The 27,969-nt window shown below is 43.9% G+C and overlaps 1 protein-coding gene across 1 annotated transcript in view; it reads left to right on the top strand.

The window, feature by feature from the left end:
- Positions 1-5: 5 nt before the first annotated feature.
- ITPKA (inositol-trisphosphate 3-kinase A) overlaps positions 6-27,969 on the top strand; it is a gene marked incomplete at its 5' end in the record, with an annotated part of 56,368 nt that continues 28,404 nt past the window's right edge. Inside the window, one exon of the mRNA XM_019551045.1 lies at positions 6-182. Coding sequence (XP_019406590.1) covers positions 6-182 — 177 coding nt within the window. The remainder of the gene's footprint in view (positions 183-27,969) is intronic.

Below are 27,969 nucleotides of genomic sequence, written 5' to 3'. Positions count from 1 at the left end.
GCGGCTGGCTGCGCACTGACAGCTCGCCGCATCGCCTGCAGGGCCGCCGCCTTTCCACCTCCTCGCTCTCCTCCACCGGCTCCTCCTCGCTGCTCGAGGACTCCGAGGACGACCTGCTGAGCGACACGGAGGGCAGGAGCCAGGGCATCGTGCACCTGGAGCACGGCGAGGACACCAACCAGGTCAGCGGGGCGGTGGCACTGGGGTGCGGGGGGCCTCGCCGTACTCCACTGCCTGCTGGGCATCTGGCGGGGCCTTGGCTCCCATGCCTCTTGGGCCAGCCACAGGGTTGCTTCAGCTGGGACCTCGGTTAAAAACCAGAGGGGCTCCCAGTCGCCGGGGACCTGGCTCTACACCCCTGCCCTGTCTCCCCCTCGCTCCTCTGCACCCGTCCGAGCTGTGCTGGTGCTGACGTGGAGACATCCATGCGCCAAGCTCTGCCCTCAGCCTGTACCCAGGGTCACTGACCGCTCACCAACCTGGCACTTCCAGATAGGTTTCTGTGACCTCACTGCAAAGAAACTCCTGGTTCCCCTTTTCCCAGTCTCCCAGGCACTGTGAAAAATCCACTGTGACGAGCAGTATTTGTGTGGTGCGTAGGCTGCTGTTTCAGGGTATAAGCAAGAGTAGAGGTTTTTTGGGGAAAACCCTGCTTCTGGTCTGTCCCCTGAACCATCCTGGTTACAATGCTCCAACCCCACTGGATATAAGAAAGTACTTACTGAGCATTAGAACATTTCTGGGAAGATGAGTGTGTGGAAATCCACCTAAGTGCTGCCCCTCTGTTTCTTTTGTAGCTACACATTTGCACTTGAGCTCCTAGTATTTTTTTTTTTTTCACTTTTTTCCACAGGCACTTTTTAGCCTTTCACATTACATCTTGGGGGGCAGGAGGAGGGGAGGGAAGGGGAATAGAACCACCACAGTTTTTTTTCTAGGCATTTACCAATAGTTATTTCTCCCCCTCTGAGTTTCTGGTTGTCAGTTCTTCAACTATTTCTTGCTGTAAACTTGACACAGGAGCTTGGGAGGAACTTGGAATGATAAGCATGTATGCTTTTGTCCACTTTGGCAGCAACACGTTCTTCCCAGTAAATCCCTTAAGTAATCTGGCAGCTGCTTGCGCCTGTAAAATGAAGCTTTAAAGGCATGCAATTAGTTGTGTGGTTGTTTTTTTTTCCGTAATATTTAATATAAATTGAACTTGCAAGGCTCCCAGTGAGTTATTCTAAACAGTAACTCAAATATGCTTCCTTAGTAAATGATTTGTTGTTGTAGGGTTGCTTGCGACTGCTGGGCCAGTGGCACCTAATTGTTTTTAGGGAATGCAATATATATTTTGAAGTAAGAGATTAAAGAACGAGAAGCAGTGTGTTGGCATAGGTAATTGCCCTGGCGGATCTTCTCTTTGGACAGTTGTATAATTGTTATGATGATAGAGCAGAGGATGTCAACCAGGGGTACGGGTACCCCTGGGGTACATGAGAAGGCCCTAGGGGGTACGCATGGACAGGTGGGGATGGAGCACTGTCATGCACCATCCCACGCTGCTGTGCTGCCACCAGACGCAGGGAGGCAGGGAAAGCTTGCATGCAGCAGCTGGCGCTGCTCCACATGCAGCCATGCGCTACCCGTCACCCCCTGCACCGCGCCTGGCTGCCGGGGGTACAGTGATCCAAAAAAGGTTGAAAACCCTGTGATAGAGGAAGCAAGTTAGAGTGGTCAGGCCATGCACCTTTGGTTCCATTCCCATGGCCTTGTGGCACAGCCTTTGGAAAATCACTCTGCTTTTCTGTGCCTCACTGTCTCAATATGTAAAACAGAGAGGGTGATACCACTCCTTTAAGGGTTTTGCAAGGCTGATAACTAATATTTATGCAATCTTTTATGATCCTTAGATGGACTTTCTTGTAGAAGGGTAAACTATTATTAGTGCATGATTCTAAAGCATTTTATAAGAAATTGTGACCTTTGACGTATGGGGCTTTGATAGTGAGTAACAGAATAATTGAAATTAAAGATGGAAAAGACCTATTAGGTCTTTCAGCTCATTCTCTACTGCTAGTGTAGGGGGTGAGTGGGTGCGATGATGAATTCTGATAGTTTTGAACAACATGGTTGAGAGCTGTTGAAGTGAACCCTGACCTGTACATATAATTAATAGAGAGCAGTAATTCATTATTAGTAACCCTTCATCAATACAAATAAGCAACTGCCACCCATGCTGGCCTGAGGCTGTCTCATCATCAGTGAGAATGGTCTGAAGGAAAACTATTCCTTAAGCCAAGAACCATGTTGAATATTATGAGGACCTGGTCTTGGCAAGGGCAAAACTCTCATTGCCTTCAATGGGTGCCTTTATGAAGTCCTGATTAATTAGTCAGAGCCCTCTGGTTTGACTTGCATATATTTAAAACGTGCTACATTAATGTATGTAAATTGTACTACTCATTTCTAAATCATATTCAGTTATTCAGCACTACGTAAAGCTGGATAGGGTTCAGAAGAAGCATTTTTTTTTCTAGTTACAAATAAAAGTAAATCATTTAAAAACTCTTAAAAAAGAGTCATTAGTCAGTGAAAAATGTGGTTTACAAACAAAAAGAAAGCAGCCATCTTAAATATTGTGAACCATGATGGGACTGAAAGACTGTTACATCCCTTTACATGTATGGGGAATTGGGGCTTTCAAAGTATTAAAAGGTCAGGGTTTTTTCTTTTCTTTTTTTAATATATTTTTTTGCAGAGCTGCTAAGTGCCGCATAACTTCTTGATCTGCCCTGATTTGAATTTCCCTTTAACTGGTAAAATGCCACACATTGTTAATGAGGATGATGTCCTGCATGTGAAAAGACCCTGCAATGTAGGAAAAGTTGTAGTGAGTTTCAAATATAGAGTTCTAAACCAAGCTCTTTGACTCAGTTTGCAGCTAAATATCAACTTGGACAAGCTAAACAGAGTTGGGAATAGAATCCAGGGCTCTACTATGACAGACACAAGCCTCAGTAATTTGGTTATACTGCATTTTAGGCAAAATGGCACAAATTTTACATGTCTCTAACCCAGTGATTTTCAGCCAGGGTGCCACCAGATCCTCTTAAGGGTGATACAGGCTGCCATTCAGTGTTAGTATTGTTAAGTGTGCAAACACCTTCATGTGATTCAGAAGATAAATCCAGAGGTGTCAAATAGGAATCCATAGTATCAAAACCATTCTGACCTGCTATGCTCTTTCTGAGGCCTTTGCAAGAGAAGAATTGCTGTATTATTTTTATGTAGTCAAAAGTAAGGAAAGCTAAGAGCTGGCATTTTCTCAGGGGTGCCTTGAATCTGAAAAAGATTGAGAATCTCTGGTTTGACCTGTGCGAATACAGTGTGCTGCTGTGCCTCCCTGGTGCATCTAGAGGTGTGAGTCCACTCCTGCCTATGTTCTGATGTCCTTCAGCTCTAGGGATAAAGTGCATACTTGCTAATGTCTGCAGATGATTTAAATACAGTCTTCATAATTTGTAGCTGTGATGCCTATCATGGCTGATTTCAAAGCCAAGAATCCCGACACCCAGCTTTCCACTGCTTGTTGGCAAATGATTGTGAACCAGTAAGTTCGTAAGAAACTGGCATAAATAATATACTTTATGTTATTATGTAGGCTGGCTGTTGTAAAGAATCACAGCATTTCTTTTCCCCCACTAGTTGCTCCCATAGCAGAATTAGTAATGTTCTGAAGAGTCTAGATTTAAGGGTACTGAAATGAATATATGTGTATGTTAATGTGAAGACTTTGGAGAAATGGTTGAGTAAAATAAAGCATATTTGGAGATGGATGTGGGTGTTGTGCATGCTATTTGTTACATAGCAGCTGCTTTAGAGTAGGGTGGGGCATAGAAGATAAAGTTTGCCTGAAGGGGATTTGGGAGTAGAGTCAGCTGGAATTTGGGAGTAGAGCCATCCAGAATTTGGGATTTCCAGTTTTGGGGAAACTTCTGATCTTTTGAAACTTCTCATTAAATGAATCCCCAGAGAGTCTCTTTGGAAATGCCAGCACATTGTGTTTCTGAAATGAAGTATGTTTCTGGAATCCTGCAGCGGTAAATTGAATTTAATGTTCTGTTGGGGAGCCAGGAACTAGGTTTTGGATAGTTTGGGAGCCTTGGGGTTCCCCACATTTCCAGATTCCTGGCTGTGATTAAGAGTGTGGAAGGTCCAAGAATTCTGGCATGACTTGAGTTTTTAATGATTTCCAAGCTGCTTCATACAGATCCAGGAGCTTGGAGACTCTGAGAGTATGAAGTCTCTGTGTTGCAGGACCTAAAGTGTGGGAACTCTGGTTGGGGTTAGGAATTGAGGTTGGGACTGGAGGCCCTGATAGAATCAAGATTTTTCAGGCTCTTGGCTCTACACAGACGCATGAAGCCCGGTGGGGTAGGCAGGGCTGGCCTGCAGCTGCAGACCTTAGAAGCTTTGAGTTATCTAAGAAGCAGGGTAGCTTTCTGTGGGGAACCTGTCAGAGTTGGTGAAAGTTCAATTAATTCCCAATTGTTTTAATGGAATATTCTGGGTTTGGTGAAGCATCTACATTATAATGCAGCTCTGGCTTGTTGGAAATGTTCTTAAAGCAGTGTGCAGAGAGATGCTGCTTGTGCAGAGAGAAGACCCTATTTATGTAAGCATATCAAAAGTCATAAATGCATTTATCAAACTAACCTTTCAGCAAGTAAGCTTCCTTCTTGAAGGTGTAATAGTAGTAGTTACTAGGGATGGATGGGGACGGGGGCATCAGATGGTGCAGGACACACTCATGAGCTTTAACTCCTCCCTTCTCCCCTGTTTAAGTGGGGATTTAAAGTTGTTCCCTCTTATGGAAGTTTGCTAGCTGCTACACAAGCTAAACTCAGTTGGTCTGTTCTAGCTTTCGTATCACACACTTCCACTTCACTTAACATCAATTGGCAAACTCAGAGTAGAGGCCAAGAATTGTCTGTACTCTAGATATGTCCCCAGCCCAGAGCTGAGATGTGCTGACAGGTAAGTACATGTGCATAGGAAGCCTGGTCAGCTGCTGTCCTGCTAGCTAGGTTTTGTGGTTATGTGAAAATAAGGTGGTTACTATTCAATATTTTCATTAGTGACTTGGAGCGGCGGGGGGTTTGCCCACACTACAGCTAGGAAGCAGGGAGAAGCAGTTTTTTTTGGCAGTGGCTGGGTTCTAGGCCTGACTTGGTTTGGCCCAAGTTGAGTCATTCCTGCTTGCCACTGGAAAACATCTCCAGCTGCTGAGTTGGAGGATGGAACTTCAATATCGACTTAGTCAATTTGTTGATGACACCAAGCTGGGTGGGATAGCAGACACTTAGGAAGACAGGATTAGGATTCAAAATGACATTGATAAATTGGAGAAATGGCCTGAAGTAAATAATCTGAAATTCAGTCATAAGGAATGCAGAGTACTGATGTTAGGATGTAACAATCAAATGCACACATACAAATTGGAGAACAAAAGATTAGATTGCAGTACTGCAGAAAAAGGCCTGAATGTTATAATGAATATGAATCAACAGTGTAGTATTGCAGCAAAAAAGTCAATAGCATACTGAGTAGTATTAATAGGAGTGTCACATGCAAATCCTGGGGAGTCATTCTTCTACCCCATTCAGCACTGGTGAAGCCTTACTTAGAGTACTGTGTCCAGCTTGGGTGCACACTACCAAGGAAGATATGGAAATATCTGAGTCTGGTGGTAAGCAACAAAAATGATTGCAGGCCTAGAAATCTGATGAAACTAAGAAGCCAAAGCGCAATTGGAGTTGCAGCTGGCAAAGGATGTGAAGGGTAACAAGAAGGGTTCTACAAGTATGTCAGCAACAAGAGGAAGATCAAGGAAAGTGTGGCTCCCTTACTGAATGGGGAGACAGCCTAGTGACAGGAGTACTAAATGCCTTTTTTACCTCAGTCTTCACAGGTCAGCTCAGCAGCGAGACTACTTCACCTGGCAGCACAGTTTGGGGAGGAGGTGAGCAGCCAACAGTGGTGAAGGAACAGGTTAGGGATTATTTGGAGTAGCTGGACATGTACAAGTCCATGGGGTCGGATGTGATGCACCTGAGGGGCCTGGTTGATGCACTTTCAGAGCTGCTGTCCGTTATCTTTGAGAACTCATGGTCAGAAGAGGACCCAGTAATTGGAAAAGAGCAAATATAGTGCCCATCTTTAAGAAAGGGAAGAAGAAGGAACTAGGGAACTAGAGATCAGTCAGCTTCATCTCAGTCCCTGGAAAAATCTTGGAGCCAGGTCCTCAAGGAGTACATTTCTGAGCACTTGGAGAAGAAGGTGATTAGGAACAATCAGTATGGATTCACTGAGGGCAAGTCATGCCTGACCAACTTATTGCCTTCTATGACAAGATGACTGGTTCTGTGGATGTAGGGAGGGCAGGGGACATGATATACCTTGACTTCAGCAAGTCTTTTTATATTGTCTCCCACAACATTGCAAGCAAGCTGAGCAAGTCCAGGTTGGATGAATGGACTGCAAAGTGGATAGAAAACTGGCTGGATTGTTGAGCTCAAAGTAATCAATCACTCTGTCTACTTGGCAGCAAGGAACAAGCGGAGTGCCTTGGGTCAGTCCTGGGGCCAGATTTTTTCAACATTTTCATTAGGAACCTGGAGGATGGGGTGGAGTGCACCCTCAGAAAGTTTGCAGATGATGCCAAGCTGTGGGGAGTAATAGATATGTTGGAAGGTAGGGCTGGGATTCGGAGAGACCCCAACAAATTGAAGTGCATCGCCCAGAACTGGATGCAGAACTCCAGCTGCAGTCTCACTAATGCTAAGTAGAGCGGAAGAATCACTTCCTTGGTTTTGCTTGCCATGCATCAGTTGATGCATGGCAGAGTATTGTTAACCCTGCTGGCTACAGCATCGCACTGATGGCTCATGTTCGTTCTATGGTCTTTTATTACCCCTAGGTCCCTTTTCAGTGCTAGTCAGGTTGGTGCAACTGAGCCTGTAAGTATGTTGGGGATTATTCGTCCTCTTATGGAGCACTTTATACTTCTCAGTGTAGAACTTCATCTGGTTCTAATCTGCCCAACCTGCCAGCCTGTGTAGGTTCACCTATATCTGCAGCCTATTTCTAAGCGTGACCACAGTTCCCCCATAACTTGGTGTTGTCCGCAAACTTGGCCAGTGAGCTCTTTGTCCCTACATCCAAATCCATTGATAAAGATGTTGAAAAGCACTGGACCAAGCATGGACCCTGAGGGACACCATTGGCCGCTACTTGCTAGGATGACACAGATCCATTCATTAGAATTCTCTGGGTCCTACCCCGCAGCCAGCTTCCTCCCACCTAACTGTGGAGTAGTTAAGCCCATAGTCTGCCAATTTTCCCATGAGAACATCATGGGATACCAGATCAAAGGCCTTTTGGAAGTCTGGGTATACAGTGTCGACATCCTCTCTCTTATCCAGGTGGTGAGTTGTAGAAGGAGATGAGATTGGTAAGACAAGACCTGCCCACAGCAAAGCCATGCTGGCTGTCATTCAGAATCCTACCTTCTGCAAGTTCATCACACACAGACTCCCTGATTAATTTTTCCAGGATTTTCCCTGGGATAGAAGTTAGGCTAATTGTCCTGTAGTTGCCCCCGGGTCCTGTCTCCTCCCCTTCGTGAAGATGGGTACAATATTGGCCCTCTTCCAGTCTTCAGGGACTTCCCCCAAGTGCCACGAGTTTTGGAAGAGTTTTTTGCCAGAGGGCCCGGGATGACTTTAGCCAGCTCCTTCAGCACTTTCGCATGAAGCTCATCCGGTCCTGCTGACTTTTAAATGTCTAACTTTTCTAACTGATCACGCACTAGCTCAATGTCAATGGTAGGAAGGCTGTCATGCCCACCATGCTCATTCTGAACCTTATCTAGTATGATTTTCCCCTTAGTCCGGTGAAATACTGAAGCAACGTGTCATTCAGGAGCTTAGTTTTCTCCTGAGTGTCAGTAACCAGCTGTCCTCAGTTGTTAAACAATGGCCCCACGTTTCCATTTGTTTTCCTTCTCTTCCCTACATACCTAAAGAAGAACTTCTTATTGTCACTGATTTCTGTAGCTAGTTTAAATTCAGTTGCCACCTTAGCCTTTCTAATCTGTTCCCTAAAAGTGTGGGCTGTTGTTGTATAGTCCTTCTTGCCCAAGCTGACCCAAGCTTCTATAGAAAGATGATGGCCTTATCTACTCTATATGTTTATGGGAAACAGGACAAAAAGCAATAGGTTTAAAATGAAAACAAGGAGAATTTTGATTAGGTATTGGGAAGAACTTTCTAATTGTGAGGGTTGCTAATTGCTGGAGCAGGGGTTGTGGAATTCCATCATTGGAGGTTTTTAACTGAATTAGGTAAGTGCTTTAGACAGGGATGCTCTTGCCTTGAGTGGGAGGTTGAACAGATGATGATGTCCTCACGTCTTTTCCAGACCCCTTGTTCTATGATTCCAAATCATGAGTCTGGCTATGTAAAGTAGTTTAAACAGTTTGCATAAATTTGGGGGTACACTGATAAAGATTTTCTTGCCTGATACCGATACCTGATTATTAACCAACCATTTTGACTGATACCAATCTGATAACCTATTTACAGGAATGCAGCCAGGCACTGTGGAGAGGTGACTCTGTGAAGGGGAGGGGACATGGTGGGGGAAAAGGAATGGGGGGCACATTGAGGCCTCCATGGTGAGGGAGGGAGTGGAGCTGGGGGTGCTGCCCAGTCAGGGCAGTGAATGAAACCCAGGGCTGAGTCAGGGAGCAGGATGGAGCCATGGGTGGCTTGCCCAGGGCATCACTGTCCCAGTGTTTAAACTTGGCAGCTGGGGTGCTTGAACTAAAACTCAAGCTTTACATCAAGCACTACCACCACCACCATTTTGAAGCACCAGGATGCTTTTAACTGGAGAGGAGCTGAACAGGGTGAGGGTGGATTGGGCTGCCTGCTGTGGGGTTGGGGCTCTCCACTCTGATGCCTTTGTCCTGGGAGCCCCATGCTGGCCATGCACCCACTGCCCACCCAGCAGCGGGGGCCACAACTGGCTGCCCTTACTGCTGCAGGGTGGACAGGGAGTGCACAGCTGGCACAGGGCTCCTGAGGAAAAGGCAGCAGAGTGGAGAGCCCTGAGCAGGGGCAGTGCTAGGAGGGACTATAGCTACCCCAAAATTCACCATAACCGTCCCTCCCAGTGCTGCTGCTGCCTGCCCAGCCACCCCACACAGCTGAGCGCACCCCACTCCCACCTGCTCCAAGCACAGCCCCAGCACAGCCCAGCCCCTCACCAGGAAGAGGTGGGTGCTGTGCCTGACCCCAAACCCATAGTGTACAGCTTGCATCCACCCTGCACACAAATCTTGGGGGGCACATGTCCTCCATGCCTCTCCCAGGGGAGCGCACAGTGGCGGGAAGCCCCCAGGTTGAGCCATCCACAGCTCTGCCCTGCTTTCCACCCTGGCTCCAGGTCCCATTCACGCCCTAGCTGGGACATTGTTGGCTATACTGGCCAAAAAAAGGCCATAGCCAACAATGTTAATTTTCCTTTTATCAGTGCTGATCCGATATGTAACTGATATATCTGTGTACCTCTACACAAATTTTCATACTTCAACTGCAACACTGCATTTTGATTAATTCATTTTGATTAGGTTCATTTTCCAGTGGTTCTTAAAATAACGAACTATTAAAAACCATGCTTTCCCATACCTTCAGAATGGGATTACTGTTTTCCATTCCCATTTCTTGTATCATCAGAGAGCAGTTCCCAGTATAACTAACTTCCGTGGTGAAACCATTTGGGCCATTCATAGCTGTAGAGCAAAGGAAACAAAACAAGAGCTTGTGGACATCAGTTAAAACAGGTAGGGTAGGGTAGGAAGAACCTTCATTATAACTATATGATGAGTGGTGGTCCACTGGCTGACATCTGAAAGGGACCTGGGGGTGACAGTTGACAGAGGATGCATATGAGCCATCAGTGTGATGAATGTCGCCAGCAAAGCAAATAGAATTCTGGTGCACATCAGCCAATGCACTGCTAATCGATCCAGAGAGGTGCTCTTCCCCCTCTGTTCAGCATTGGTGAGGCCACAGCTGGAGTACTATGTCCAGTTCTGGGCACCGCACTTAAGAAGACTGTGGATAAGCTCAAAAGGGTACAGAGAAAGACCACCTGTATGATCTGGGGCTTGGAGGATGGGTTCTATGGCAAGAGACTCCGGGAACTGGGTTTGTTCGGTCTGAGTAAGAGAAGACTGAGAGGTGAGTTGATTTCCGCCTACAAGTATGTCAGGGGCAAACAGCAAGGTCTGGGGAAGCAACTCTTCAGAAGGCCACCCTTTGGGAGGACGAGGGCACAGTGGGCATAAGCTAGTTGAAGAAAAAGTTAGGCTGGACATGAGGAAAAACTTCTTTTCCATTAGGGTATCTAGAATCTGGAACATACTCCTAGCAGAGGTGGTGCAGTCACCATCCTTGGAGGTGTTCAAGAGGAGGCTGGGCAAGTACCTTGATGAGCTTCTTTGAGCCCAACTACTTCCTGTCCATGGCAGGGAACCGGACTTGATCTTACAGGTCCCTTCTAGCCCTACTATTCTATGATAGGCCAGCTTAGACCTTTCATGCTGGGACCGGATCTAATTAAAGTAATTTGCAGTCAGTAGGCAACTTGATAAGATATACAGCCTCTTGTTATATTAAAAAGGGACTGCGATTTGCTGGTTATAAGAATTTGATCTATACGGTACATTTATAATTGTAATGTTGTAAGTCCAGATTTTCTGTAACTGTCATCATGAGAACAGGTGACAGACAGCCAAGAGAAAGGAGTATTAGGTTCTTGCTGTCAGTGATAGTAACCCAGAAGTTTGGAGGGACAGTAGTTGCTATCTAACCTGAAGTTTGTGTGGTTTGGCTGGTCCTCTCACTCTCTCTCAGTGTCTCTTGCTCTCTCTCTCGCTCTCCATTTTTCCATCCTTCATAAAATACCTTAAAATAGGCATGCGTTTCATAACTGCAGGCTGAAAGTATGAACCATGTCAGCTCAGGAGCAGATTACATAAGCTAACACACTAGAAGAGAATTTTTATTTTTAAACTGAGCTGGGAGGGGAAGCCAACATGAGTAAGGCTCCTAATGGCTTTTTAAAGTTATGTGAATTTCCTGCTTTTGAAAGAGGTGTTGGATTCATAATGACATCCCTGTACCCTGAAGTCCTTTCTCGATTCACAGACCAACTATGATGTGAGCCGCAGCAGCACAAGTTTTCCCATGTTGCCTCCTTAATGCATCTTCCCAGGTGAGAGCCATCCCTTGATGAGAAGTTCAGTTTTCTCATGGTACACTCAAATGGTGACCTCTGTACTGTGACAAAACCAGTAGCAGTGCTAATTGGTTCCACTTGTGGCCATTTATTACTAGTGTGGACTCTTGACTAGTATGAACTGAATTAAGACCCAACTGTTCAGTTGAGGTAGGCTGCTAAATATCCATCGATTGTATTAGCCTATGTTTATTCAAGAAGTGGAGACGTAATGGTTAAAAGGCCCTTTGTACCATTATTAATCATTTGAGCTGTTTAGTTTTCTCTTATCTTTGCTAGTTAAAGAGCCAGCCAAGTCAAAAGGGGAGGAGCAGATCTAGCAACTTCTATAGGTCATGGAAAGATTGGATGTATTCATACCATTTGTATCTTCTGCTGAATACTGTCATCATGTAGTTAAAGCCTGTTTGTAATATCTGTTGTATCTGGACAGTGAGGAGGAAAGCTGCATACTCAGGAGAGGTAGCCATATTTAGAAAGGAGTCAGATTTTTTTTTTTTTTTTTTTTAAAGATCCCAAACCTCTGAGAAGATTTCTTTTTTCATGGGCCAGAATCAGTTTCCAAGGAGGACTGAAGATTGTTCTTGAGAATTAGTGCTGTGCTGTATATGTTGTTAAAAGGAGGGTTGTGATAAGACCAGAACATTCAGGAACTACTCTCAAGCCTTGAGCGAGTCACTTAACTTCCAGTCATTCAGCATATCCTTTGATGATTCTCTCAGGAAACTACCTGAAGGGATTTTGTGAGCTTTAGTATTTGTGAAGCACTTTGGAATTGTTTGACAAAAGGCTTTGTGCAAGTGCAAAGCTTTGTCTTTTATTTTTTAAGTGAATTACAAAGGGTGTTGAATGGATTTGGCTTCATTACTTAAGAAGAAAGGGTCCACGGACAGTTGGTTGCTTATGGAATCTGTGGATTTGCAGGTTTTTCTAAGGAAACATACATTTTCTTACAGTGGTCTCATGAGGAGAAGATATATAGCAGAGTAGCAATAGTTAACATAAACAAAGAAAAGCTTCCAAATATACATGAAGTACAATTTGCAGAGAACATAATAGAAGTTGGATTGGTCAAGTTGCCACAATCTAAAAAATGTGTTTTAAGGTAACCAAATTAAAGGTGCAGTAGATTATCGGGTTAAAGTAGGGAAGTAATCTTGCCTCTGCATAGTATATTGGTAAGGCTACCCTCTATCCCATCTCTCTCATATATGATCATAGAGAAAAGGGCAGAGATTAAATGCAGCATCTTATCAGTCTGTGACTTGGTGGAACTCACACAATGCAGATTTTTACTTTAATTTATTATCAGGGTGTTCTTGTTGGAGACGGTGTCTCCGCTAACAAATTCACAGTCCAGGCAGGGAAGTATAACAGATTCATTATAACAACATATTTTTGGGAAAAACAAGAACCCTTAAAGAGAAGAAGTTTTTCTTCATTCCTTCACCTTGCTAAGAGCAATCGGAAAAGTAGAGGGAAGGCTTTTTGAGGCTGTCTACCCATTTAGTACCTTTCTAGTAATTTTAATCACTCTGGTTATTAGATATTGCTTCTACATTTAACTGATCCGTACTAATGGAGAAGGCTATTGAGATACAGTAGTTGCTTTTCATGGACTGTGTTGCACCAGTAGATTCTGGACATCAAATTAGGGATAGAATCTTTCCTCTTGTCTTCCATCACACAGCAACGTGACTGGCATGGAAGAAACCCACCATTAATATGCCAGTTCTTACTATTTTCATTCCTCATGAAAGAAGTAACCAAAGACCAACTATAAACTCAATTCAATGGAGTATATAGTGCAAGCGTGGAACAGGCTGGTTTCAAAGCTGGCCAGGAGGTATAGTTTTCTACAGGGGAAGAATTCATGCACCACCCAAGTTTCATGGGCTTTCTGTGGCAGGGGCACTGAATTTATGTTCTTCCTGGAAGGATATATCTACTGAGCCACAATGGGGAAACTGCACCTCTGCTATAAGCCTTGTGATCCAGGGTGCAAAGTCAAGCAGTCAAAAATTAGGAAATGTGAGATTCTGAGATAGCCTGGGCAAGCTAAATTTGGCCTCTTGAATGCAAGCTTTATGATGTAGTTGTATAAATTACAGGAGCATGTATGTGTTTTTTCCCTATAGGATACCTGTCTATTTCAGTTTACAGAAAGGACCATGCTTACTTCATGAGCAGTTATTCAACATTTTGTTTTTTCCTCATTCCTCAACGAGTGGCTCCAGGCTGTGTTTACAGCACGGTATACAACACCTGCTCTGAAGGCAGACCTGTTAATTTCTTCCTGGGTTTTCTGTGGCAGTCATTACTATAGTAACAGAGGGCTTTGCAAATTCTAATGAGTTTATTTTCACAACAGTCCTGTGATATGAACGTGTACTGTCTACATTCTATAAAGAACTGGGGTACCGAAAGAGAGAGGTCAAAAATATCTGTTAATTTTGGGTACCCAAAATGGGGTATGCAAGTTCCGAATCACCAGCGTATGTGGTACTTCCATAATGCTGTATATGTTCAAAGCGCAGCTACTGATGACTTGAGTAGTAACTGAGTATTCAGCACTCAGTGGCAAGTCATAGTCACCTGGAAAATGAGAAATACAATTAAACTTTTCAAAGGTGATCACAAAGGACAGAATATACTGTGCTTTATATGTTCCAGTGGCAGTTCAGTTACATAGCCATTTGAGTGACATATACCCAGTGGTATAACTGCTGCTTTCTGATGTGAACACAATCTTTACACTCCTGTTCTACAATGTGGCTTTTCAAACATCCCCACAGCTACTGACTGTGCTAGCAGGCTGCATGGTGGCTGGCTGAGTATCCAGCTTCATGTGTTCTACCTTTGTGAGGGCAAATTCCAAAATGTAGCTGGGCAAAGCCCCATGCCTAGCAGGTTGGAGGGGGGCTATGAGAAGGACCCTCCCGTGTTTTAGCCCACTAGTTGAGTTCTTAAGGCACTTGCCCAGATAGTGAGAGATGCAAGTTTTAAGCTTCTCTCCCTGCTTTTCTGCTTCCCTTCTTTGGTGGAGAGACAGGAGAGGGAGGGAGAGATGTGCCATGCCATGCTGTGCCAGGACAACGAGAACAAGCTTTTGGACCCTGAGGTGGATGTGCCTTAAAATGGAGGGGTCCCTAGTGGGGCAGAAACCTCTTAGTGCTTTCTATCCATTTTTATTCGATAACTATTAAATACACAGTGCAGTGGTTCAGTGTCTAACACCCACTAGTCATAGGTTTTTACTTGCCTACCTTTTGGGGACTTAGTCACCCAAGTATGCGCGTAAAGAGCTTGGTCACAATGCAGTACAATGTGCATTCTGAGTAGTTAAATGGATGCGTTTGCATCCAGACAGCTATGGAGTAGGACTGTAAACTGTGTTTTAAGTACCAAAAAGGGAGTTATGTGGCTGGGTAAGTTCCACTTGGGTATTTAAAGTGCAGTAGGATTCTGTCCTAAGTGGCCTGTTCAGCATCATATCAAATCTCTGGAGGCAGAGGCAGGGATATATTTTAATTCACAAAGGTGTCATTCAGCTGTCTAAAAGCACGAGGTCAGCTGTGATCTTCCCCTGACTCATTCTCTGTGTTCCAAATGTTGCAGCACATAAAGTAGAGGTCCCACAGGCAATAATATGCTTCACTTCACAACTGTGACATGTATGAATAGCCAGCTTTAAACATATTTAATAACTGATCATTAAGCAAGTGGTGTTTTTTGCACAAAAGAAGGCAGGGATATTGTGGAAATAATACATCTTTAAATGCACAGTCATAAAGAACTAGCATCATCGTAATGCATCAATGCAGTCACAGGCAACCTTAATTCTAGCATCTTTTAACTTTTTAGTGCCAAACCTTGCAAACTTAATACTGTTTTAAAATATAATTTTTAAGGTTAAAAAAAGAAGCAAACTGAAACATAAACCTCTGCATTAATGAAATAACTAAAAACAGTAATAGGTTGTTATCTATGTGGCCAGCACTAGAGAGGGATGAGGTGCCCATTTTCTAGGGGTGTCACAGAGATATACTTGACAGCAGAACAAGTAGAGCTTTCACAATTCTTGGACTCCATTCCAGATTCAGGAGGAGAGGGGTTTTCTCTAGTAGGATCAAAAAAATTGCCCATTTTTTTTCCACACAGGACTATTTTTGCTGTGTCCCCTGCCCCAGTCCTGTTTCTTCCCTACTTTATTCCTTCTCAGATCACTCCTGTTTTCTGCACTTAGCTAATCTTGCTCTCTCAAGCTTCTCACACCTGTCTCCTTGACCAGCACATTCTATTTTCACCCCTCCAGACTCCTGATCTCAGCTTTTCCCAGTCATGTTCTTATTGTCTAGCCAGTCCTAGTGTTGTGATCCTTATATACCAGGTCTTATATAATGGCAAAGGAATACCATTGAAAACCTCTCACTGGGTTTTCCTAAGGCTGGAAATGGAATGAAAATAAAATAGGAGAGGAGATCTGAAGCTTAGTTTGTCTGATGTTTTAAGTCAAGGATTGGGAATATATAGCTTGTGGGGTCAGATCCAGCCTGCTTTGCAAGCAGGGAACTTCTGTAGTTGTTCTTCCCTTGCTGCTGTGGGAAGAAGTTGTAGCCTCCAGAGCTTTCTCTGTCCCAGTGCTGGAAGAAATGGTGGTGGCTGGGTCCTAGCACCTCGCTGAGTAAATCTGACTTGAGCTGGGTCATTCTGGCCTGCAGCCTGAGAAAGGTGTTGACCATTGTTTAAATTACTTGACTCTAAATACGTTTTAAGATTACTGATTTTTTTTTTTTTTACTGTCGCCATAATTCTGGGTTATGCTTGATCAAATCATAATATGAAACAAAAAGGTTGCCAAACTATAAAACTATCAAAAATAGTCCTCCCTTCCCCTGTTTTAATTAAGGAAAGATCATTAATAAGCATTAGAATCAAACTTACACTGATCTATTTGGTAACCTTGGGCAAGTCACATAGTAGACTTTGTGGTGTTTATGTACCATAGTAAAGTCCAGCCAGTTTTAATAAAATGTTTTGGAAACCATTTTGGAATGTTTGACTTGTAGACAGGAAGGCTAGAAATGGGTCTGTCCCTCAGTACAGAACCCAGACTTCCTGGGCCTTTGAGCAGTTTTGAACTGAAATGGAGGCTTTCAATTGAAAAGGGTCAGTGCTACTTCTGTGTGACCAGGTTGAACTGGAATAGCAAATCCGGACTTCTTAAACAGTGTGGTAGTTAGTCTCTGGAACTATGCTCTTGGCGCTGTCCTATCTCTAAGATGCAAATCCTATTTAAGTGTTTAGTATTATAATTATTTACCTAGGTGTAGAGATCAGTCAGCTCAGCCTGGAGCTTCAAACTGAATAAAAAGTTAAAGCAGGGGAACACCCTGCTCTATTTCACTTGCCTAAAATCCTTTATGACCTATTTTTAAACATATTTAAAATGTGCAAGGGTGTTGTGGAGTCTTTCAATAGTAGCAGCAACTTTCAAATTGTATGTTGTTTAATCATTATGTGCCATCTTGTTTCATTTGATTAGAGCTTTAGAAAGCTGGAGCACCGAGCCCCAGGGAAAGGTCTGGGAAGGAATATGCCTTCAGAAAGGTGCAGTCTTCAGGGTCCCCAGTCTGTCTTTTTGTGTGGCTCAGTTTGCTCTTCAATGCAGTCGGACAGTTCCTGGGCTAGCATCTGGGGAAATTGGCATGTTTATGCCGCTTGCTTGCCCCCTCACAATGGACATGCAGTAACATGTAGGGGCGAGAGGTGGGGGTGCTTTCTGTGCCTTCTCTCGCCTTTCCAAAGGCAGGGTTTATCTGGCTTTACGTATGTTAGATATGAGTACTGTGCAACGCAATTTTTTGTTTGTTTGCCCTCGCCATTCCCATCCATGTACTTTCTGAGGATGGAAAGGTTAGCTATGTTTGTAGTAGAGTTCAGTCTGTTTGGGGAAACCAGGATAAGCTTCCTAAGCTACAGCTTTATACAGTGACAAAATACTGTGTGTCAAATGAGCTGGATTTGTAACTGATCCAATTTTATTGTTCAGGTAAGTGTGGACAAATCCAAACAGACACTGTTGGCTCATATTCAGCTTGCAACCCCCCAGGTCCTTTCTCTGCAGTTGTGCAGCCTGGCCAGTCATTTCCGAGGTTGTATTTGTGTATGCTATTCTTCTGTCCCAAGTGCAGGATTTTGCACGTATGCTTTTTGAATCTCATCTGGTTGACTAAGGACAATTTTTCCAGTTCATCTAAGTCATTCTGAATCCTAGCCCTGCCCTCTGGTATCTGTAAGTCCACCCAATTCATAAAATGTGCTCTGTGATTCAAATCAGTAATGAAGATGTTGAACAATATTGGACCCAAGACAGGTTCCTGGGGAACTGCACTTGATATCTCCTCTTAAATAGACATTGAGTCATTCCTGGCTACTCTTTGAGCACAGTGGTGTTATGGTCTGTCTGGATTCTTTGCAACAGCAATTCTTCTGTTGCAATTTTTATTAGTCAGAACAGCAAGTGGAAGTTAAAAGTTGGATTTTTCCAAGGGGTTCCTTGAGTCTAATGAGGTTGAGAACCACTGGACAACATTGTGGATCTCTCCCTTCTCCACCTGCACATTGGGTGAGTTGTGCTAACTTAGCTTAATGAGGCTCCCAAGACCTGGGGTCTTGAGCAGTTAGTTGCCCTGGTTGCTAACCCTTAAAACTGCCTTGGATCAGCTTGTACAAGGATCAAAGGAAAAGGCCCAACTTCCTGCTCTAGCAATGGGACAAGACCTGGGAGGAAGCTTAAATACTTTCCAGAAGTCCTGCACTGGCTCATCAAATCCTAGCCAGTCCCAGAGTCCCTCTGTAGCAGGGACATTGGCCTTTAACTGATTCCTTTTTCTCTCTGAAGGGAACCAGGGGTGGATGATAGAGGTGGGTGACTGTGGAATGAGTAATTTTCTTTGTATATTGTGCTCTTTGAGCAAGAGAATACAGACAAGGCAGTGTAATCAATCTTGGCTTGAGAAGTTGCCTGTGCGTGCCGCTTGTTTCCCTGGCTGTGCTATGCACTATAAACCATCTGCAGTGACACTTTAAATGTTGCCTTTCTTTTCCTTTCCTCATCTGCTGTGCTGCAGTGTATTGTTTCTGGTCACTCTTAAATTCTGCTGCATATATCCAATCTGGCACACAGGCTGCCACTCATTCTAGGTTTTCAGTAAACCGGCTTGCGTGGTTCCACATGGCAAAGGATGGTTGGCTTCCAGTTCTGCTGCCAGATGTCCCACTGGCAGGAAAGTCTCTTTTTGTGCATCTCTCTGCTTTACTCTGAGAACGTAGCACTAATTTAAAGGTTCTTAGTAACCTATGTTTAAGCTCCACACATTTGTTTTCTTAGCAAGGTAAGTAAGAACTGATATTTGTATTTGTGAAAGGTGAGAGAACCCCAGGATCTTGATGGCAAGCCCTCTTGTTTATCTGTAAGGCAGTGGAAATATACTCATTATAAAGCAGCAACTGCCATAGAAAACGCCCGTGATATCTCAGAAAGCCACACCCATTGCGTCAATTCAGACTTCTAGTTAATCACATCTGCTTGTGTTGGATCTGATTTTGACCCCTTGTCTCAAGTATGTGGGTGGGAAATCAGTGTTTCTAATACTGCCTGGGATCACCTCTGCCTGAGGCAGGGGAGGAAATGAGCCTATCTTTCCTATATCTTTTGTTAACAGAACACATTCCTGATCTCAGTGGTTCTGGGCCTACAGGGGAGTCATCCTATTCTGTATATACATGACCCTGCTACTTGAATAGACCCTATATTGAATAGAAGGAGTGTTGTTGCTTTGGGTTTTTTTTCTTTTTTAAAGCTGAGAAGAACTCAGGATCTCTAATCCTTGGGGTTGTCCTGTAAACTTGCTGACCCACTGTACTTTCTCACGGAGTAGTTCTCTACATTCATTCAATCCATTATAGGCTTGGCAATGCTACACTCGCTACCACCATGACTGAAAGAGACTTGGGGATTGTGATCGACCACAGGATGAGCATGAGCCACCAATACGGTACCACAGCTGGCAAAGTGAACAAAACTCTGGCTTGCATTTAGCGATGCATCTCAAGTAAGACCCAGGATGTCATCCTTCCACTGTACTCGGCCTTGTTGAGGCCGCAGCTGGAGTACTGCATCCAACTCTGGGCTCCACAATTCAGGAAGGATGTGGAGAAGCTTGAAAGAGTCCAGAGGAGAGCCGCATGCATGATCAGAGGGCAAGAGAACAGACCTTATGAAGAGAGGCTGCGAGCCATGGGACTCTTCACCCTGGAGAAGCACAGGCTCAGGGGCAACTTGGTGGCAGCCTATAAGTACATAAGTGGTGTGCATCAGGATCTGGAGGAACACCTGTTCACTATAACACGAGGTCCAGCTGTCACAAACTCCTGCAAGACCTTTTTAGGCTGGACATAAGGAAAAACTTCTGCCCCAGCCCCCTAGGCCTAGAATGTACTACCCCCAGAGGTGGTGCAAGCACCTACTCTGGATTCTTTTAAGATACATTTTGATGCTTAACTTGCTGGGATCCTTTGATCCTAACTGAACCCAATGCTCCTAGGAGGTTCCTTCCAGCCCTTATGTCTGTGAAATTTATGAAATCTTGGTTTCTCATGGCGGGTGGATGGAACTTAGCCAGAATGCCAACACGGGAGTGGAATGATGTGACTCACTGAGTTCTGATATTGAACCGGTGATTACCAAAAGAGTAAGAAAAAGAATTTCCTTTTCATATAGTAGTTTGGAATAATCTCACACTAATAGTGTTAAAGCTGTAGGTTATTAAATAAAGTGACTGCTGAAGGATGTGGCTCTCCTGTAGGTAACTACCACACCCTATTAGATAACAGTGTCTATGGTTTATTGACAGTTCCATTCCATTTGGGAGGCTGGGTCATAGTCTTCCAACATACTTGCTGGATAAAACAGAAACTGCTTATAACCTTTCAGAGGTTTGTGGCTTTGGAGGAGGCACTGGAGAAGAGGGAGAGAGATGGGACTTTGCCTTGTGGTAGATAGGAAGACCAGGTGGAGAACTGTTGTTACTGTCTGTGTATCTGATCTTCCCCTTACTCAATATACATCTAGATTTTACTAATCCTTTGTGCTGCTAATATAGTGCCTTTTATTTGAAGGTCTCAGAATATTTTAGAAGCATTACTGAATTAAGCCTTTCATCCCTTCTGTGATGTTAGAATTCTTGTATGCATTTGGGGAAACCCGAGCACAGAGTGACTTGCCCAGGATCATAGTGCAAGTCAGTTGTTGATTTTCTAGGTTCTAGTCAGAAGTCCTGATTTGCAGTCGAGTGCTGTAATGTAGGGCTGTCATTAGTGGAGTTCTCATGCTTGGGAGGAAGCAAAACCATATTTGTGTGTATTATTAAATGTGCCTGTTAGCAGTAGCATAGTTGGGGGGTGGCAGGGAGGACCCAGAGCAGCAGCCCTAGGCAACACCAGGCAGGAGTGTAAAAATAGCTGCTATTGCAATGCTGCAATCAACCTATTAACTTCCTCATATCTTTTTTTAAAATTCTTATTTACAGACAAATCTTGAAGGGTGGGTCTTAAGATTTGTAAAGGATTAATTTAAGTCAAGATTTTAGAACGTAGAATCATTGAACTGTAGGGAATTTAAAAAGAGCATCTAGTCCAACTACCTTATTAGAGGCAGGATCAAGGACACATAGACCAGTGGTTTTCAAACTTTCTAGACTCTAGGCACCTCTCATCATACTCATTGCACCCCTTGAAAAATGCCAGGTCTTAGCTTTCACTCATTTTTTGATTATGGAAAAATAAGAGTGCAATTCTTCTGTTGTAAAGAACTCAGAAAAACTCCAGAAATTTTTTAATGCTATAGATTCCTATTTGAAATCACTGGATTTATCTTGTGAATCATGTACAGGTGTTTGTCCACCTAATGGTGCTAATATTATGCAGCACCCCACAGCACCCTTAAAAGGATCTCCTGACTCCATTTGAGAATCACTGATGTAGACTGTCCCTGACAGCTGTTTGCCTAATCGGTTAAAACTCCTTAGTGAAAGAAATTTCACAGTACATCTAGGTAGCCTCTTCTGGTGTTCATCACCCTAACAGCTAGAAATTTGTACCTAATATCCAACCTAAACCTTTTGTGTTGAAAAATTTAAGCTGAATTCTTTTTGTCCTCTCCCCACTGGACATGGAGAAAAAAAATCATTGCTGTCCTTTTGTTATAAAATCTTGTATATTGGAAGATTTCTCTTGTGTTCCTTCTCAGTCTTCCCTCTCCCAAACCTAGTTTCTTTAACCTTCTCATGTTGATTTTTTTTTCTTGTTTTCTTCCGTAGCGTCCACTTGGTCCAGGACTTTCTTAAAATGAGGTGCCCAAAATGAAACAGTATTCTATCTGAGGCCTTACTAATGAAAAGTAATATCTGACATATGACAGTCTCATTAATACATCCCAGAATGAGACTTGACTTTTTTGTAACAGCATAACAGTATAGGCTGATATCCTGGGGCCCATTGTTATTCCCAGATCCTCTTTTGCTGTACTCTTGCCTGATCTGATATTCCTTCCCCAATTTTTTAAATTTATGCATCTCCTTCCCAACTGCAACATTTTGCACTTTCTTCATTGAATTTAATCTTGTTGATTTTTTGGGACCATTTTTTCAATTTGTTAGGATTTGATTTGAATTCAGATTCAGATCTATAAAGATGCTGCAAGCCCTATGAATTCTCCCTGTACCTAACAGGGAGTCTCAGGCATGTATTGCAAGTGTATGTAGTCTATATATCTGGGAATGGTAGTGTCTAGTGTGCATCTTGTAGTGATTAACCTCTACCCCATGGGCTAGAGTGATCAGAAATTGGTTTAAAACTGTAGCAGGACAGATGTTCAGTGCACATAAACCAGTTTGAAAATGGCTGAAGCAGGTTTGAGATAAACCTGGTTCAATGTAGATTTCATAGACATTAGGGCTGGAAGGGACCTCGGAAGATCACCAAGTCCAGCCCCCTGCCCAAAGGGCAGGAAGTCAGCTGGGGTCAGCTCTGTGTGTCACCCTTGCGCAGGGGCCACACTAATCTTTTCTGTATCATTCCAATTTTAGTATATGTACTGCCAAAGCAAGCACATGTGCTGCCAAAGCATGTAGTATCAGACTTAACTGATTTGGGTCAAACCAGTTTATGCAGTGTCTGTCCCAGCCCCCTTGCTGGTTTAAATTAAACCAGACTCCCCCAGCATCCTGGCATGGGCTGGTTGGGGCTTTCTGCTGCACAGCAGAGCTGGCCCCTCCCGTCTGCTCCCTGACTGGAGCTCAGCAGAGACTGCAGGCATCTGTCTGGTTTCCCCCTGCTCCCCTCCCCACTCCCTGCTAAGCAGGGATTTTGCCATCCCCTCTGCCTTACCCAGGCACCTCTCAGCATTAGCCAGCAGACCACATACTGGCTACAGTCCCTGTTGTGGTAGACAGGGACAAAAGCAGAATTAACAGGTAGCTTCTAATGTCCCTCTGTTGTTTTCTTAATAGGGTGATAAATACTGTATTATCAAGTCCTTGCTGGGCTGCTTATAAGGGTGGGGGGAACCCCTCCCTAATCTGAGTGAGCTGCTTGGGCCTGGTTATGCCCCTGTCAACTGTAGAAAGGAGGGAGGGCTGCTCTAGTACCCCCCAGCTTCTAGCCTGCATTGTGCCTGCATTGCTGGGATGTGTGTGCAGTTACAAACTGATTTAGCCTAGCCAGGTTAGACTAACCTGTGAAGGTTGAATCAATTCAGGCTCAGGCTCAGGCTTTTTGAATGTCTGTCCCTAGCCCATATGTCAGTTCTGAGGGACTGAATTAACCACCTTGGAATCTACCCATTGCTGGATGATGGTTAGAGGCAGCCTTCTGTTCAGTTCATGTGATGTGTATCATAGAGAAGTAGGGCTGGAACAGACCACCAGAGGTCATCTAGTCCAACTCCCTGCATGAGGCAGGATCGTCACTGCCCAGACTATCCTATCCAAATCCATAATCTAAACTCTTCATAAAACTACTGTCAACCCTGACACAATACAGGCATAACACCCTAACTTGCTACAGGTAAAGCAGAAGGACCGCAACAGGAGCCAACATCCTGCTCCTGTAGAAGTGTTCAATGTGTGGTGTCTGGCCAATGCTCATAGGTATGAGAAGACATGTTTCTGGTTCATGAGGCGTAGATGAGATTCTAGTTTTTCTTTGATTAGCATAGTTCAGTGGCCTATTTCTGGTGGTAGATGAGAGAAGTATGTATAAGGGTAATCGGGCAGTATTAAGATCTGGGAATTTCTGTCCTAGTGTCATTATCTTCATTGCAAGTGTATCTCACATAGGCTGGTTTGGAGGAGTCAAGCCAGGGCCTCAAATGAAGTTGTGCATCAGCTTGGAGGGTAGGGCAATGTCCTAGGGGAGTGATTTACAAGATCCTAGGGAATGATGCAGAACACACACACCCTAGTCACCTGCTAGATTCACTAAGCAAATTTAGGAGAAATGCCACCTCTTGAAGTTCTTCTCTGTCTCATTGCCCAAGTATCACCTCTGAATGCTCCGCAAAGCCACACCAGGTTGAAACAGACTGACCATCTGTAGTACACTTGTATTTGAGATCACATATGGGTCATTCTCTTTTTAGGGCTCTTGCTTCTGTTGGCTGGCGTGTTGGAGTTCAAGACACCCATCAAGGATCATTTAACATAATTGGTGGCCCATTCTATCCACTTCCAAATAGGATCTTATGATCATCTTTTGTTCTTGACTAATAGCATGGCCTCTCTAAACATCCCTGCCTTGTGAGTGACGGTGGCAATGGATCACCTGTGACGGATGAAGTGTATGAAGTGGCTGGTAGAGCATGGTGTTCCAGGTTTGTCAGAACGGCACAGAAAGTTTTTAATGTCTTGCACAGGTTGAGGGCGTTCTTCTCCTCCATCATGCCATCTACCAAGTGTTGTTTGGTTTATTAACAAAACTTCCAACTGATGGCCAGCTGACTCCCTTTGCTCTAAAAGCAAAGTAACTTTATTCTTGCTATGCCTGTTGCAAGGGATTTTCACTTTACTTCTTGAACACTATCAATTACTTTCTTGCAAGACTGGCCATGTCTGTAGAACCACGTTCATAAAATCATAGGATTACAGGACTGAAAGGGACCTCAAAGGTCTTTTAGTCCAACCATATGCACAGATGCAAGATTTGCTATTCCTGTATCCTCCCAGATAGACACCTGTCTAAACTCTTTGAAAGTCTCTAATGAGGGAGACTTCCTTGGATAGTTGCATTTTGTCCTTGTTGCATTTTTATGGTAAGGGAATTTATCCTGAGATTTCAGCTAAATCTGCTCTGCAGGAGTTTAAATCTGTCACCTTGTGTCTTGTCCTTTGTGAAAGAACTAGTTTTCTCCATCTTTATGGCACTGTTTCAAATATTTGAAAACCGCCAACATGCTCCCCCCCTTAATCTCCTTTTCTCCAGACTAAACATACGGAGTCATTTCAGTCTTTTCTTGTATAACTTTCATTGTAACCCTTTTCTCTTCTTTGTCACTCTGCTTTGGATCATCTCCACATCTTTCTCAAAATGTGGTGCCCAAATCTGGACAAAATAATCCAGCTGAATCCTAACTAGAACTGAATAGTGTGGTATTATGGCCTTCTTTGTTTTGTGTACAAGCCATCTGTAAATATAACCCAAAGATGCATTCAGTGGTTTTTGTGACACCATTGCATTACTGACTCATAGTTAGTTTGTGATCCACCATAGCCCTGACATGGTTCCTTCTGCAGGGAGGCAAACTACAAAATGAGCAGGCCATTTTTTTTGTCCTCCAGAAGTCAAATATGGTCGGGCTCCCATGAACTGAACTGGTGTTTTTGGAGGGATTCTTCTGAGGTAATATTGTTCAGTCCCTGTTGGTTTGTATGCTTACATATATTCAGAGATTTAATAATCTGTTTGTGAATCTTAAACCAAATCATTTCTGCATATTTTGACCTTGAGGTTTTCTGCTCAGGGAGCGCAGGTATGCTGATTACAAAATGAAAAGCTGTGCCTCTGTTTGCCTCTTCCTAAGTGGAAGCCTAGTGTGTCTGAGGACTGCAGTGCTACACTCTTGGGAACTCTGGCCAGTAAAGACATCAGTCCCTATCTCCTCTTCTTTCCCTCATGTTTTCTTCCCTTCCCTTCTACTTCCCCATAGCCACTGTGAGGATTTAGCAAATTTCCTAAGCATTCTTAAGAGCAGCACATCTGAGGGCTTGTGCCTGTGCTCTGTGATGCAGTATAAGTCATGGGGAGGGGGGAGGAGAATACAGGGATACAAGGACTACATCTCACAATTTTTTTTTGTTTCTGCTTATTACACGGAGCATTTCTCATCAGTCTGAAGGAGTAGCCCAACCCATCCTGACTGTGGTACAAACAGGAAATGAGAACTCCACAGACAGAGGATACACCTGCTGAAAGTTGGGTGAGCAGCTGTGTCCTCCAGCTATGCCTGAGTGCAAAAACCGGAAGCATCAAGGGCTGAGTATTATTTGAGCACCCTTTCTGCTAATATCTTTACAAGCTGGGTGATGAGAAAGAGGTTAAGTTTAAGATGCAGTAACACTTTGTTAGTGGGCCAATTAGAGATGCTAATCAGGAAGTGTGTTCCTGATTGTGCACAAGGCTACATCCCCTTCCACCCCCCCCCAAGCCATCTATTCTTTAGGTTTGTGGATTCTCAAAGGCAGATGTGAATTAAAACCTTCACACCCTCACCAGTACTATTGCAATATAGGAGTATTCACTCAGTGGGAGGGCAGGCACCATTGGATCCTTGGTGATTCTGCTCGTGGGGTCAGATGTAAGCATGGCTGGGGTATCAAAAGAGTCTGTGCCCTCCCTCCCTCCCCCCTGCATGGAGAATTATTATCCATCTGCTCTGACTACATTCTCACCCTGGTTGGCATGAACCACACGGGGAAGCCGCTGTTCCCTCAATAGGTTTAATGTTGTAGCTATTTGGCCAGATTCTCAGCTAGTATAAATCGGCAAAGGTCTGCTGATATCAGTGGAACTACCTTGAGAAGGATCGGCTCCAAGTGCAGCCCTTATCTGTAGCAGCATCCATGCTTGCAGGAGGTTTTCTGTTGCTGGGGACCAGGTTCTGTGCCTGGTTCTATGCAGAGGGCGGTAGGTGTAGACCAGTTTTTCTCCACCTGATTATCTCCTTCCTGGTGTCAAAGAGTCCCATCATGGTGGACTCCTGGGGAATAATCCTGTCATTTTTGTGTATAATCCATTTATTCTCCTCTCTGTCCCAGTGACTGAAAAAGAGCACAGCCGGTAATAAGATGACAGAGGCCAACCCGTTTGCTGAAAGAGCCTCACCCTCACTTTGGGAATTAGTTCAACTGCTGTGCTCAAAGGCTTCATTCTGAAGGGGTGTGTGAGTGTTTGTTCACATTCTCCTGTCAGAGCTTGCCCCAGTAGCATTCCTTACTGCTTCACTCCCACCCATTGAGAGCTTTGTCTCGGTTGAATCAGAAATGAATCACCAACTAAGTGGGCAGCAGGCTCAGCAGCAAGTAGCTCTTCAGCCAAGAGCTGGGTTGGAAACCTTTAATAAGAGGCCGAAATGGGGGAACTGGTGACTGAGATGAGAAAAACCAGTTCCTTGGGTTGCATCTCCAGGCTTATTTCTTATTTTGGGCATCATTGCTTTAGTTTTGGGACACACTTGCCTTACTTGCTCAGACTTGGGCCTATTGAATTCACGGGAGCCTTTTGTGTATCCAAGCACAGTATTTATCTCTGATTGTATAAAGGCAGTGCTGCCCCTCAGCAAATAAGGGAGAAGTTACAGATCTCTATTGTGCCCCCTCCTCTTTGCTTCATAGGGGGTTGTTTATGTCTTCTAGGCATCTTCAGATCCCAGGGCATGGAGAGATTTCTAGTTCCAAAAACTTCTGTTTAAGTCTTGATAGACTGCAAGAAAAAGGTTTTTAATGGCTGCTTCCCCAGGTCTTAGAAAACCCATTTCCAGGTGAACATTAAGCATCTTACTTGCATATCTGGATTCATAAAATTGTCTTGAGACCTCAGTCTGACTTTACAAACTTTCTGGCTCACTAACAGGTCCATGGCTGTTGAGGAAAAATGACCTAAGAAATGCAAGTGTTCTGGAAGAGAACTGGCTACAACTTTGGTGTGATTTTGCTTTTCCTTGTCACTCATTTGCATGTATGATAGTAGGATTATGAGAATTTTAGAACTTGTGGCTGCTTTCTGTGTCGCAGACAGGTTTTATTTAGGGTCAAGCTAAGTCCCCTTCTTCCTTATCTTTTTGTTGCTTCATCACAACTGGAGTGACTAAGAACACTGCAGAAAAATGTGGTTAAATCCCTTCTGAGCTGATGTGCAAAGGGACATTGACAGTCTCTGGGGAGGAGGGAAGTTGTGCATAATTTAAGAGGGAAGCTGATAAAATGAATTTAGAGTCTGTTTGCGATTCCTAAGGTGAAAAAATACAGGAGTTATTAAATATATTTTTTCTCACCCCAG

Source organism: Crocodylus porosus, unplaced genomic scaffold (genome assembly GCF_001723895.1).
Source record: "Crocodylus porosus isolate Cpor-Errol unplaced genomic scaffold, CroPor_comp1, whole genome shotgun sequence".
Classification (NCBI taxonomy): domain Eukaryota; kingdom Metazoa; phylum Chordata; order Crocodylia; family Crocodylidae; genus Crocodylus; species Crocodylus porosus.
This window is presented reverse-complemented; position numbering and strand designations above follow the sequence as displayed.